The sequence below is a fragment of the Typopeltis vanoorti genome, chromosome 18 (assembly GCF_054136105.1).
Source record: "Typopeltis vanoorti isolate ZY-2024b chromosome 18, IOZ_Tvanoo_1.0, whole genome shotgun sequence".
NCBI classification, from domain to species: domain Eukaryota; kingdom Metazoa; phylum Arthropoda; class Arachnida; order Uropygi; family Thelyphonidae; genus Typopeltis; species Typopeltis vanoorti.
Window position 1 is genome coordinate 65,125,473 of NC_143566.1, and position 14,410 is coordinate 65,139,882.

The window sequence follows — 14,410 nt, forward strand, 5'->3', positions numbered from 1 at the left end:
ATGATATTGATGGGAATAGATATTATCCTCATCCAGCCATGTTTTACTTATTCCAACAATTTTGAGGCAAATAAACTCAATCAGCAAAACAGTTTCATCTGCTTTATTTCTGATTCTCTTGATTATTTCTGTTAATGAACACTTCAATCTAACTCATTCCACTCAGCCAATCTTTTTAACTTCACCTCTTACTTCCTCTGATCTTTTGTTTACATCACTCATTGCACTTCCTTCTAGCAACAGTCTTTCCAATTAACTCACACCAAATCCATTTAAATGCAATCAGTCACTTTTGTACAAATCCATCCTTTCATTAAATGCATCCCACCCATTTACAAACTACATTCCCTCCTCCTTACACAGCTCTGCTAAAATTCTAATCATGATTCTTGCTCTCCTCTCAATTCAACACACTGACAGCCTTTCCTGCTATACTATTATCTTTGACTCTCCTCAACCAAACAATACAAACATATTTTCACAGGGGATTCTCATAAGGTATGCAATACATTCACTACTGTTATGTTTAACAGAGATTATATTTTCTGCAATCATCTTTTGGAAATTGCCATTACAAGCCAAATCAACAAATAATATACCATACCAACAGGTTTTTCAACCATAGAAAAACTTAGCCCGTGCATCTTCTACCTTGTTTTTTTTGTTTGTTTGTTTGTTTGTTTGTTTCAAAAAAATCATTGCTGTTTCTTAGCATGACATTAATAAAATCAGTGATCAATTAAAAAATTATAAGACTATGAAAAGATAATAAAGGCAAAAAGTTTTGATTGTAAAAATGCCATCTGCATTTGATTAAATTATTATCAGGATAAATATTATTATTGTACATAATAATTAAGTTACAAAATTCAGGATTTTTTCATAAAAATCATACACATTCTTTAAAACCACCACCACCTAATTACTTTTACATCGCACAGCTGAAACAGTACAGTGAGTCATCAAAAGTCATCCAGTGCCTTCAGTGACAGTGATCAGTAACCTTGCATCATTGAAATTTGCCTTTAGGAAAAAAGTAGGTGGTGATTTTAAAGTTAAATATATCTGCTGAATACAAAAATGACATTTATGCTGTTCCTATATCCAGAGTTTGCTTAAGAAAACATCTTTTCAACTAAATTGGTAGAAGTCAGCAGTGTTGAGTTAGAATGAGTGAGTTCAAGCCTGATACTCTTCAAGGCATGAGGATTACATTACATCACGTAATATGTTTATTTACTATTGTCACTGTCCAATAAATAGCATTATTTTAAATCACTCCCACACAGGAGAGGCTGTAAAAGCATCAGCTGGGATCGACAGTAAAGTAATCTGTTGCTATTCCTCTTAGTGTTTGAGTTTGCATACAGACCTGGGAAACATCTTATGCGGAAGGATGTTCCACAGAACTGAGGTAAATGGAATGAAAGATAAACGGAAATAGTGGATTGAGTGAGTCAGCAGTTCAACTGTAAAAGGATAGATAGCAGCTGTTGCTCATGTCACTCTAGGTTTAATAGAAATGGGGGAAGAGTATGACAGATGATTGTTCTGTGGAACAGTGCCCATGGAAATACCTCTAGAAAAGACAGATTGCAAAAACTGATTATCTGTGAGACAGTGGCTGAAGATAATATGTGAAAGAAAATCATTTCTCAACCAAACTGCTCTCTTATGAATAGCATCAGGAATTTTTAGAGAGGTTTAGATGCACCACCCTGGATGGGCAAGCAGTATATCAAAGTTGGAAAGATTTGGAATTTGTACAGAGTAAGTACTAGACAGGTGAAAAATAGCTCTTGAGTGAAAAAGGATGCCAAGTTTCTAGAAGCTGAGGATGCTATAAAGGTGATGTAGTTATGACAAGAAAGTCTAGGAGTAAGCATCAGCTTGAGAACAGAGATCTGATCTTGACTATTAAGTTGAACACTGTCAAAGGTTAAGGGAGAAGAACTATAGTCTTTTTTTTTTTTTTTTGAGAAAAAAGACAAAAGTGTATTTTGGGAACATTGAAAGTTGGAAGGTTGCTATTGCCCCATTACAGTATGGTGTGGAGATCAGTGCACTTAAAGAGCACTTATCATAGATGATCTCAGCACAGTTAGCCGAGTGGTTACGCACTCCGCAACTATATGCCTGGGAAAGGAGTGTCCTGCATTCGATTCTCGTCACTGACGTGAGGAGCCAAGGATCTTTCTCAGACATAGCCAAGTTAACTGGTCTTGGGCGTGAGCTGCAGGGTTTTTCTCCCCAGTTTATCTGGCATTTTTCCTCCCGCAAAGCAGGCAAACAGGTCTTAAGAACACAATGCTTCACAGACAATTACACATAGTTGAGCGTGGGGGTAATGACCCCACCTCGTAATGCGTTATGAAACCCGAAAATGGGAGGCCAAGGCTCTACATGGGAGGGCTGTAGTGCTGAAAAAGAAGAAGTATCATAGATGATCTTGAATCTTGGGATGTTAGAGTACTACACCTCTGAATAAAAAAATTAGAATAATCAAAGAAAGTGTGTTGAATGATTTGCAATTCTAATTTATTGCAAAGAAAATAATTATTACCAAATATGAATTAGCATCATCTAAATCTACGTACTTTGTAGATTATATAATCATGTAAACATATAAAAATGTAATATAAATTATAAGAAAACTGTTTTGAAAACATTCACAAAATTAGAATAATTTTTAACACGATTCAAAATATTAGAATAATATGAAAATAAATGCACAGAAATTATAGTCAAAGGGAAACAACATGACAATTAGTAATTTGTTGCATCCTCCTTAGCTTTTATGACCATTCGTAAACAGTTGGGCATATTATTTACGAGTGGCTCACAGTCTTTTCTTTGTTTTTATCAAAACATGCCCATATGGTCTGCAAACTAGAAACAAATTCATTTTTGTCTCTTGGGGCAACAACTTGAAGATGTTTCTTCATAATTCCCCCACAAGGACACCAAACATATCCCTAGATGACCATGGGACATGCAAAACATACTTTCATCGCTAAAAAGTACCTTTCTCCAGTCCTCTTGACCCCATAATAGTCTTTGCTTACACCATCGCACTCTAGCTGCCTTTTGCTTGGAAGTCATAAGCAACTTCATCTTAAGCACACATGATTTTAAACCCAATTTGTGAAATCATCTCAATGTCGGAGATTTAGATACATTCAAACCTAGTTCTTTCCATTTCCTGTGAAACCTTACACTTATACTTTACACTTCAGAAACAGATTTTCTTCACAATATTCTTCAATCTCGTCTCATCATTTCAATAGTGTTTGAAAGGTAGTTATTACCTTTCAAACACTATTGCAGCGATTATTTTGAAAATTCTGGTTATTAGAATACTGTCTCAATAATCTACTGACAGCTGCTTGAAAACATTTCAATTCCTTAGCTATAAACTATTGAATTTGGCCTTTTTTGTGTAGAGATGCCATACGAAACTTCTTAGCTTCCGATATGTCACCCGTTCGTCCCATGTTTAGCAAATGATTAACTAAAATCCACATGAAAACAATTCCTCACACACAAGTCAGTCCCACAGCTACTGAATTATATGCTATTTCTATGCTCTCCTCAAAACAATTGAAAAAATCTGGAATATTCTAATATTTTGAACCACATTTAAAATATTCTAATTTTGTGAATGTTTTCAAATAACAGTTTTCTTATCATTTATATTACATTTTTATGTGTTTACATGGTTATATAATCTACAAAGTATGTAAATTTAGATTATGCTAATTCGTATTTGTACTAATTATTTTCAATAAATGAGAATTCCAAATCATTCAGTACAGTTTCTTTGATTATTCTAATTTTTGATTCAGAGGTGTACAGGGCTCGTCACATGAGTAGGACGAGTGGAAGATCAGTGAGGTCAGACAGAGCCCTGAGGAACACTGCAATAACAATAACAGGAAAATCTGAAGAGAAAGAGAACATCACAGGTAGTGAATGACCTGGAAAAAACTGGCAATGCAATTACAAATGGAAGGAAGGCAGACCATAAGATGGCAATTTGCTGAGAAGCCTTTGATGCTAAATCCTATCAAATGAATTGGAATTGGAAATGTCAATTATAATAGTACAGAGTTATCCAAATTCCTTCAGTATAACTTTAAAGTAATAAAATCTGTTAAATAAATTACCTTGATCGTGATTTATGCTATTATTATTATTATTATTATTATTATTTAGGCCTCCAAGGAGTCAAAAGACTCATCACGGGAGGCCCTTCCTAGGAAACACAAAGTCTATCATACCACTGCTTAAATTCATTGATCGTTCCTGCTCTCACCACTCTATCAGGCAATGCATTCCATGGTTCAACCACCCTCTATGAAAAGAAACCACTCCTCACCCTCCTGCTCACAGTTTCCTTTCATCACTTCCAGTGATGGCCCCTTGTCATCACTCCTTTTCACTGTTCAACCAAGCAAAAGAACTCCCTAGTGTCAACCCTGTAACCACCTCTCAACATTTTAAAATGTCTCAATCATATCACCTCTCCTTCTTCTATCCACCAAACTCTGCAGTCCACATTTCCCTCAACCGATCCTCATAACTAAAATTGTACAGCCCTGAAACTGTCTTTGTTATCTGCCTCTGTACCCTTTCCGTTAATTTATCCCCTTCAAATCCTATTGACCAAATTTGAGAACAGTAGTCTAAGAGTGGTCTGATCAGGATCTTATACAAAGGAATGATGACTCTTTTATCTCTGCAGGTCAGTGTCCTCATAATTATAGCAATCCTCTGTGTTATCTTCACCACCTTTGCAATATGTCTCCTAAACTTCAGGTTTCTATCAATCATCAACCTCAGATCTCTTGTCTCCCTCTACTTCCTCCAGTATAACTCCTCCCATAGAGTATGCAGCATCCCATCGATGTTTCCTAAACCTCAAGACCTTACATTTTGCTGCATTAAACCGACCCCCATTCATTTGCCCATCTATCTAGCTTATTCAAATCCTCTTGCATGACTACCACATCTGCACTATTATTAATAACACTTCCCATCTTCACATCACCCTGCAATCCACTAACAATGTCACTGATATAAAGGTTAAACAATATATAGGTCCCAGTACTGAGTCCTGTGGGACCCCACTTGTAACCCTCTGCCTCCTTGAAACTGCCTTACCATACACAACTCTCTGATACCTATCAGACAGCCAATCCTGTATCCAGTTGACCAACCCGACATCCAAACCCATGTGCTGCAACTTAAATATCAGCTTATCATGTGGCACCCTGTCAAATGCCTTCACTAAATCCAAGAAAATGGCAATATATGCCTTTTCCTCATCTACTGCTCTTGTAACTTTATTATAAAAGGCTAGCATATTACTAAAACAAGAGCACCCCCTCACAAATCCATGTTGACTCTCACAGATAACATTACTCTCATCTGCCTAATGTTGTATACGGTCCCTAACTAATTTCTCTACGATCTTCACAACTACTGATGACACACAAACTGGCCTATAATTAGACACTTCCAGTCTGCTACTGCCCTTATGCAATGGCACTATCTTACCTTCCTTCCATTCCATGGGCATCTTTCCTGTAGTCAGACTTTCATTGAAAAGCCAGGTCAAAGGAGCTGTCAGTTCCTTAGCACATTCTCGCAAAACTCATTGTGAAATACCATCCAGTCCCAAAACTTTACTGACATCCAGAGTACTCAGTATTTGGAACACGTTCTCCTCTTGCACCTCTAAACCTCGAACCTGTCCTATCCCTCTAGTATTAAAATTTACTCCTCCAGGATGAAATATACTAATAAAGTGTTCATTGAACAATTCCACTATGTCCTCTGCATCAGTCACTCTATTCCCATTTTTATCCCACAATGTCATTCTTCCACAATCATTTCTTCTCCTACTGGTCGCATAGCTAAAAATTCCCTGGGATTTTCTTTGGATCTTAGGGCCAATCTCTTCTCATATTCCAGTTTTGCCTTCCTTACCATACTAGTCACTCTCCTGGCCTGTGTCCTTTATTCTTCATGCATCTGCTCTTCAACTGTCTCCTTATATCTCTTCCATAGCCTCTTTTTCATATGCAGCTCCTGTTTAATATTGTTTGTCATCCACTTTACACCAAATTGTCCTCTTCTTCATTTGTGGAATACAGCTTACTATTGCTGCTAACGAGCATTCCTTCACAATTTCCCACGCACTAATGATATCCCGCCCTTCCAATTCCTCCCTCCATGAAACTTCCCCAAGTTGATGTCTAAGACTATTGTAATCACCTGCCTTATAATTCCACATATATTCCCGTCTCTTGGATATTCATCTTCTATTCATCTTCCAAGTCAAAACCACATGGTCACTCTCCCGAACTGGTGGGAGAGATGTCATCTCAGTTATTATCAACTCTTCTGATGCTATGACCAAATCCAAACCTCTTGAACCTCTTGTTCCCTGCATTACATGTTGCCTGAGATATTTGTACCTCAAGAATTCTAGAAATTCCATTCTCTTATTGCTACATGCATCTTCCTCTCCCCAATTTATACTGCTATGGTCACTGAATTTATAGTTGTTAAGCTGGTGATGACATTTTTTCACTCTGTAGTTTTATTTAGCACTGTCTGGGATTTAGAATTAAATTGCTCAAAAGTGTGAGCTCATTATTATATGTATTCTGTTACTGTTTCATAGAAATTGTCTACATAAAACTTAAATTGAAAATGTGTTGCAATCCATCAATTAGATACCATACTGAGATGGAAGCACAGGGAGTCAACTGCAAGTGCTATGCACAGTGGATGACTGCTACTACAATCACCAAACAAGAGTGTAGGGTGCTACGAAGGATTACATGTAAAAACTGCCATTTGTCTGCCAACATGTTGAAATCAAATTCCAGCCACATGAATCTGCACAAAAGCATTCAGAACCAAGGCTCACAACATGAGTTTCCATGGTATGACTGCAATATACAAGTCCCCACATTACCTGAACCAACATACATCATCGTCTTCAGTGGTGCAAAGAGCATGTACAATGAGACATGGAAGTTTGGAAAGCAGCGTTATTTATCGAGCAGCGATGAATCACACTACAATCAAGCAGATGGATAGGTGTGGCGAATGCTCGGTGAACAACTCCTACCAGAGTGCATGTTAACCAACTATGTAGTTCGTCCTTTAGGTCTTGGTCTCACACCAAACAGCCTCATATGCACTGCCTTCCACATCCCTGTCCTCCTGATTAGCTCATATGTTTTTTGACATCAATTCTTCATAACTTTTGCATAATCCTCTCTCCATCTTGTTCCCTCTAAAATACTATACCCTTTGCATTCAATTCCTAGTATCATCCTCAATCAACCAAATCTGTCTAAAGCCTCTTAACTTTTGGCCAAGTTGAACTAACTAATGAGAAACTCCTCTCCCTTAATCTGGATGCTTCTGTAGTATACATAAACTGCAGTATCCCTTTGTTCCACAATCTCCTTCACACCTTATGCTGATTGTCATACTAATGTCAGAATCTGAGAAACTACAGCCAGCATCATCTGATCATTCTCCTATTCATGCACTTCAAAGATTCCTGTACCCATACTCCCTCTGCATATCCCTAAAAACTCTAATTTTCCTGATTCTGCATTTCTGACCTCTCATTGAACAATATTTTCTCAAGAAACCAAACTCCAAATCCATTCAATTGCAAACCATCAGCTCTATAAATTCTTTCATACTGATCTTACTACACATATTCAAAATTCCACACCATACCTCCTGCACAGCCCATATATTAACTCATCTGCAATCATGGTCATTCTTCTAAATCGTATCTGTCATACCATGGCAGCAGACTTACATTCTTTACTCTCTCACACTTCTTATTCACTTGTATACCAGCAACTATTTCATATTTTCCTGCATACCACACATCACCTGTCAGATCATCTTCACCTGCCACTATTCATATTATTATTATTATTACACCCTCCATGGAGTCAGCCGACCCATCTTGGGAGGTTCATTCAACTGACAACATATTTATCATAGAGAATCTTAAAATTCTGAACACATGCATTTACAACACATTCTGATAATGCATTCCATTCACTGACAATTTTCCATGTAAAAAATATACTCCTCACACCCCTCTTCACCACACTTTTACATAACATCCAGGGATGATCTCTGGTTATAATTTTATCAGATTAATCCCTCTGGATTAATCTGATAAAATCCTCTCACAAACTTAAATGTCTCTATCATATCCTATCCACCAAACTCTGCATTCCACATTTCTTCAACCTCTTTCCATAGACAGCACTCCAAAGTCCCAACATTGTCTTAGTCACTCGTCTCTGGAGTCAACCATCACTCCCAAATCTTGTATATTTTGAAGTCATGTGTCTTTTATTATGCCATATGCTAAATATAAATAACTCCCAAATCTCTAATCTCATCCACTTCCTGCAGTATGACACCATCGATATAGTACATAGTCTTATATTTCTGCACTCCAAAATGCAACACCTTGCACTTATTGATATTAAAACTACAACCCCACTCTTTTGTCCAAGTAAAAAGTCTACTCAAATCTTCCTGAAGGAATTTAAACATCAGCGGTGCTACTTATAATTCTTCCCAACTTTGCATCATCAGCAAACAACAGAAGATCCCCGGTCTTCCATCATACTCAACCTGCTGGTATCATTCAGGGAGCCAATCTCTGATCCATCTAACCAGTATACTATCTATTCCCATCCTCTGCAGTTTGTACACCAACTTATCATGTGGTAATCTATCAAACGCTTTTGCAGAGTCCAAGAATATCACTTATATGATTCTTCCTTATTTAACACAGTTGTTACTTTATCATAAAATGCAAGTAAACTTTCCCTCTCTGCATCCTGTCAGCATCACTGGTATCTTTGTCCCAGGGTAATACAATTTCATCATGCCCTCCTTTTTTCTCCCATATCTGTCCCCCCCCCCCACCTTCTTTTACTTCTCTGCCATACTACTCACTAAGCATTTCTCCAAACATTCTGTTCCACATTTTGTCCTATGAAAAACTCCAATATAAGCACATTATCTCTCTCTCTCATTACCATCTGGTTATTTCCCTCATCTTCCACCATTTCAGTCATGCTATCAAGCATGACTGAAATGTATTCATCCTTGCTTGCTTTTTCTTCGCTTTCACTTTAACCTTCACTTTCAGCAACTACTTTGCCAACATTATTACTCGCCGTTTGTGATACAACTGTCTATTCTCATACTTGTTGCTCATCTCCCCCACATACAAACGCACTTCTGGGACTTGCTTTCAAAAACACTTCCCAAACATAAATAGGAAGTCTCAATATCCTTTCACAAACCTTTATCCTTCAAAATAAACACATTTCTCACACATTATAGTGAACAAAATCCCATGTGATGAATTTGCCTGCTTTTATTTTATTTTGCATTCTGCCAGAATAAATAATATTAGCTTTTTTCTTTTTTCTAATAACTACACTATTTTTATAAGTGTTTGTTTTAGTTTTAAAGTTTTAGTAAACTGGTAAACAAGTAAACTGGCCTGGTTAGCATAGCCACTCTCCAACCAACAGTTTGCTGGTTCGAATCCCATCATGAGCATGCATGTTTGTGATTGTCTTTAGGTGAGAGATGAATTTCATCATCTGGTGTGAAACCACTGCCTCACATATTGGAGGCATGAAATAGCACAAAAAAAGTTTTATGTTTCTTATCTAGAACTATTTTTTATATAATTTTCCAGCTTATATAAAAAATAAATGAAAAAATACAAAAAAATATATAAAATTAATAAAAATGGAAAAATAATCCTTGGCCCATCCACAGTATGAATGTACTATAGGTTTACAGAAGCCTTTCATGGTTGGGAGCCACATAATAAATAAATGTGGCTCCCAATAAATTAGTATATGGGAGCCACATACTAATAAATATAGTAAGTTACTAAAAACAGATACAATATTACCAATTATTTTCAAAATATGACTTCCAGCTCCTAATATTGCCACTGATATCAATACACATTCTCTTACAGGACTCTTCTAAAGTATATTGTCAGCCTAGTTAGCATATCCACTCTCCAGCCAACAGGCTGCAAGTTTGAATCACATTGTGAACATGGATGTTTGTGATTATCTTTAGGTGGGAGATGAATTTCATTGCTTCCTGTGAGACCACTTTCCTGCTTACGGTCTGAAGTGGCTCAAAAAACTCCATGTTTGGTCTCTAAAACAGGGTTTCCAAAATAGGTAAAAAAAACTGAATAAAAATAATATACATATATATATATATAATCAAGAAAAAAATGGAAAAATAATTCTTAGCCCACCCATGGTACAAATGCACTATAGGTTACAAATAAACTTTTCATGGGCAGGAGCTGTATAAAAATATATATACATGCTAAACATACATATACATAATAATATATATAATTGCTTGGTATCTTTAACATATATATATATATATATATATATATATATATATATATATATATATATATATATATATATATATATATATGTATGTATGTACAGCTATATATATATATGTATATACATATAGCTGTATGATGCTATGCATTAAGGTAATGGTCACTATCCATACAGGTTTCGACATTTATTGAGGTCTCGTCAGTGGGAGCCAGACCTAAAAAATGCCAAGGGTGAAGTAATACAGAGCTTATAAATATTTTCCCTAAACAAGTTGCCATACGGTACTTTGACCTCATTAAATAAAAAGGCCTGGCTTCCACTGACGAGATCTCAATAAAGGTCGAAACCGGTACGGGTAGTGACCATTACCTTAATGCATAGCATAATACATCTCCACAAGGAAATGTGCTTTGCATTAGGGGAAAATTCTAAGGAAAGTGATCAGAGTTTACTCCACCTTTACAACGAGTTGCCTAGTGTTGCACTACGTGCAGTTGCAAACTTGACTTACTTGGGAAAAAGGATTAAAAACCTAGCTTATAAAATTGCTTGGTATCTTTAACATAATATATACCCAAGGTAAAAAACTTTCTATATATATGCACACACACACACACACACACACACACACACACACACACACACACACACACACACACACACACACACTCTCATTTTATTTTTTAATCATCTTGTGATGTTACTGTCATTACTAGTTTCAGCCACATACATAGAATGACTGTTGATGAATTTAGACAGAAATGTGTTTTGCTAGTTTATCTTAAAATACAATAACAATACCTCATGAAGACATCACTTGCACTTGTCATTTTTAAAAAGTCTACAAAAAAATTAAAATAAAATAAAATAAAACTCTTTTAGGGGTCACATTGCTAAAATTGTAATGTCACAAAGATTATGGCAATAATGAGGACATTGACATGAAGCAAAAAAGAGGTTTTGTTCCTTTGTATAAGACTTTGATCAGGCCAGATATGATCTACTGAGTGCAGATTTGGTTGTCTGGTTTTCAAGGTCATGAGGATATCTTATAGAAGGGTCCAGAGAATGTTCACCGAGTCAGCATCAAGTGTATGGGATGTGATATGTGAGGACAGGTGAGATACAAACCCATACAGAGAAATCCCATTGGAGTGCTAATTCACTGGAGGTTCCCTGCATGGCTTCATATTCCATCCTTATCAATTGGGATTTTTGCCAGCCTAGTTGGCTGAGTGGTTAATGTATTTGTTCTCTGACTAAGAGGTTGTTGGTTCTATTCACCATGGGCATGGATGTTTGTGATTGGCTTTAAGTGGAAGATGAATTTTATTGCCCAGTGTAGTGTGAGACCACTGCTGTGCTTATTGAAGGACTGAAGTAGTTTGAAACAGTTTCTGTGCACAGATTTGGTTTTGGGGGGTTTTCAGGAGGGATAAGGATGTATTGGAGAGAAGGTTAAGTAAGTCAGTGTCAGGTCTATGCATTGTCAGATACAAGGAGAGATTGAGAGAATGCAACTTAAGGAGCCTTGTGAAGAAGAAAAAAGAAGAAGAAGAGGGAATGTGATTGAAACATATCAATTAGTGAGGGATTGTTACCAGATTAATGTGGAGATTTTTCATAGAGTTGAAGGAAGCAAGGGTAGAACTAGAAGCTATCCCTAAAAGCTGTGTAAGGAGGATGTGTGAGAGCAGGAGACAGGTTCTTTGCATGAAGAATGATTGCTGAATGGAATGCATTGCCTGAAAGTAAGGTGAGTGCAGAAGCTGAATGGGTTTAAGGCACAGTTCGATGATCTTTTTTGCATGACAAAGTATAGATCTCCCACGATGAGTCCTCATGGAGATCAGAGTTAATAATAATAACAATATAATAAAATTAGTATTTGTTTTTGAGAAAAAAAGGTTTAAATATTTTACAGTAAAAATCTGAAGATATCAAATACAATTCTTAGGAATAACAGACATTATTTTTAAGAGCCAGCTTTTGTATTTCACAACTTTGTCCCACAACTTGATGAAGTTAAGAAAATTATATACTTACTGGAGCAGAAAAATGCCCATATAAAGTAGTATCATCCCTTGGTCCTGTAAAAAGGGAATATGGACCTCTTTTGCTTACTCTTTTTTGGATAAGCTTATCGGTACAGCTTATAAAATTATATTCACCTGGACCCAGATGACATCCCTATTATTCCAAAAATAAAAAAATAAATAAATAACAATAATAATTTCATCAGCTTTTTTTAATTTAATTTAGCATAATTTAAATTTGATTATAACAATATTTCAATATTCATATATTCTGGGTTCATATATCACCGGATAGCAACTAAACAAACAAATAGTTCAAAATTATAAACAAAAGATACCTGTGAACTACTAATACTTATGTGGGCAGATTACTATTAGGATTCTGCTTCACTATCTATCTGCAGTAGAACCCAAATTTTTGAGTTATTGAACAATCTTCATGTAGAGAATTTAGTGAGTGAGGGAGATGAAGAGATGGGGCTAGGGCCTAAGGACTTAATTTAATTATTATAGATTTAATTATTGTTATCTATTAGAATTGTAGGAAGGATAAGCAGGAATTGCATTAAGGAATTATTGTAGTTACTGAAGGGCTATTCAGCTGTCTCATCTGTCTCCTCTAGTAGAGATCCATGAATAGAGTATGCAGCCTCCCATCTGTTGATCCTAGATTTCAAGACTTTATATTTAGAAATATAAAGTCTTGAAATTTCAGAAATCTTCATGTGGTTGTTGTTGTTTGAGTGTTCTGCTTCTTCTTCTTCACTGAAACATCTTTCATGCCAATATTTAGCCCTGTATATGGTTTTGGTACTTTCACAGTGGTTCTGTAGCAGACAGAACCACCATAGAGTCACATTTGTAGTGAGAGAGAAAGTGTGAAAGGCAGAATGGTGGGTTGGTTGAGTTTGTTTCCGTCTCAAACTGAAAACACCAATTTTCATCACCGGTGACAATTCTTTGCACCACATCACGATCTTGATCAACTGCATGGATGAAATTTTGACAACATGCAACCTGGCGCTCTCTCTGTTCGTGTGTCAATGCGTGCTGCACAGATCTCGAACAAATCTTCCTCTTGTGCAAATTTCTTTCTAAGATGAATCTGGCCATTTCCTTACCAACAGCAAATTGTACAGCGAGTAGCCTAGTGTTTATTCACCTGTCATGGAAAACAATTTCCCTAGCTTTTCCCCACATTTTCATTTGTCTGCACAGAAACTGGTCGTCCATAGTGTGGTTCATTCTCCAGGGACCTCCTTTCACAGCTCTTTGCTCCATGACCAAACTTCTGACATAATCTCCACTCGTGCACTCTTACTTCAATGGTTGCCACACAAAAACTATTGTGCCACCTGTTCAAAAGTTGCACATGCTATTACAACACACTCTAATGATCAAAACTATAAACATGCTTGTTACTTTTATTCAAAGGGCTCCCCCATAAAAAAGTAATCTCCTTACTTAACAGGTCTATATTGCATTGTGTATATTGCATTGCCACTATGATAAGGAGTAGAACTGACAGTGATAAGGCAGTAGTTGTGTGACTGTATAAGGCACTGGTCAAATCACTCAGACTATTTGTACTCAGATTTGATCACCTAGTTTCCACTGTGATGTGGAAACATTAGAGAAGGTCTGGAGCTGAGTGACTAAGGCAATATCAAGACCCTAGAATATTGGCTATGAAAAGGTGTTTAAGTTAGCAAGAGAATTTTAATGGTTTAATAAAGAGGAGATTATCATAATAATAATAATAGAAAGTGAGAAGAAAAGAACCATAGGCCATCCTGTAAGCTGTATAAGAATGTGTGGAAGCATGTAAATAAGTAAATTTTTTACATGGAGAATTGTGGGTGAAAGGAACACATTACCAGAATAAGTTGTTAATGCAGAAAGTGT

General features: G+C 36.4%; 1 protein-coding gene across 1 annotated transcript in view; it reads right to left on the reverse strand.

The window, feature by feature from the left end:
* The window catches only part of LOC150096723 (uncharacterized), a 125,982-nt gene that overhangs the window by 72,593 nt on the left and 38,979 nt on the right, over window positions 1-14,410 (reverse strand). The window contains exon 5 of the mRNA XM_090408677.1: window positions 12,516-12,659. Within this exon, the coding sequence (XP_090264803.1) occupies window positions 12,516-12,659 (144 nt within the window). The remainder of the gene's footprint in view (window positions 1-12,515; window positions 12,660-14,410) is intronic.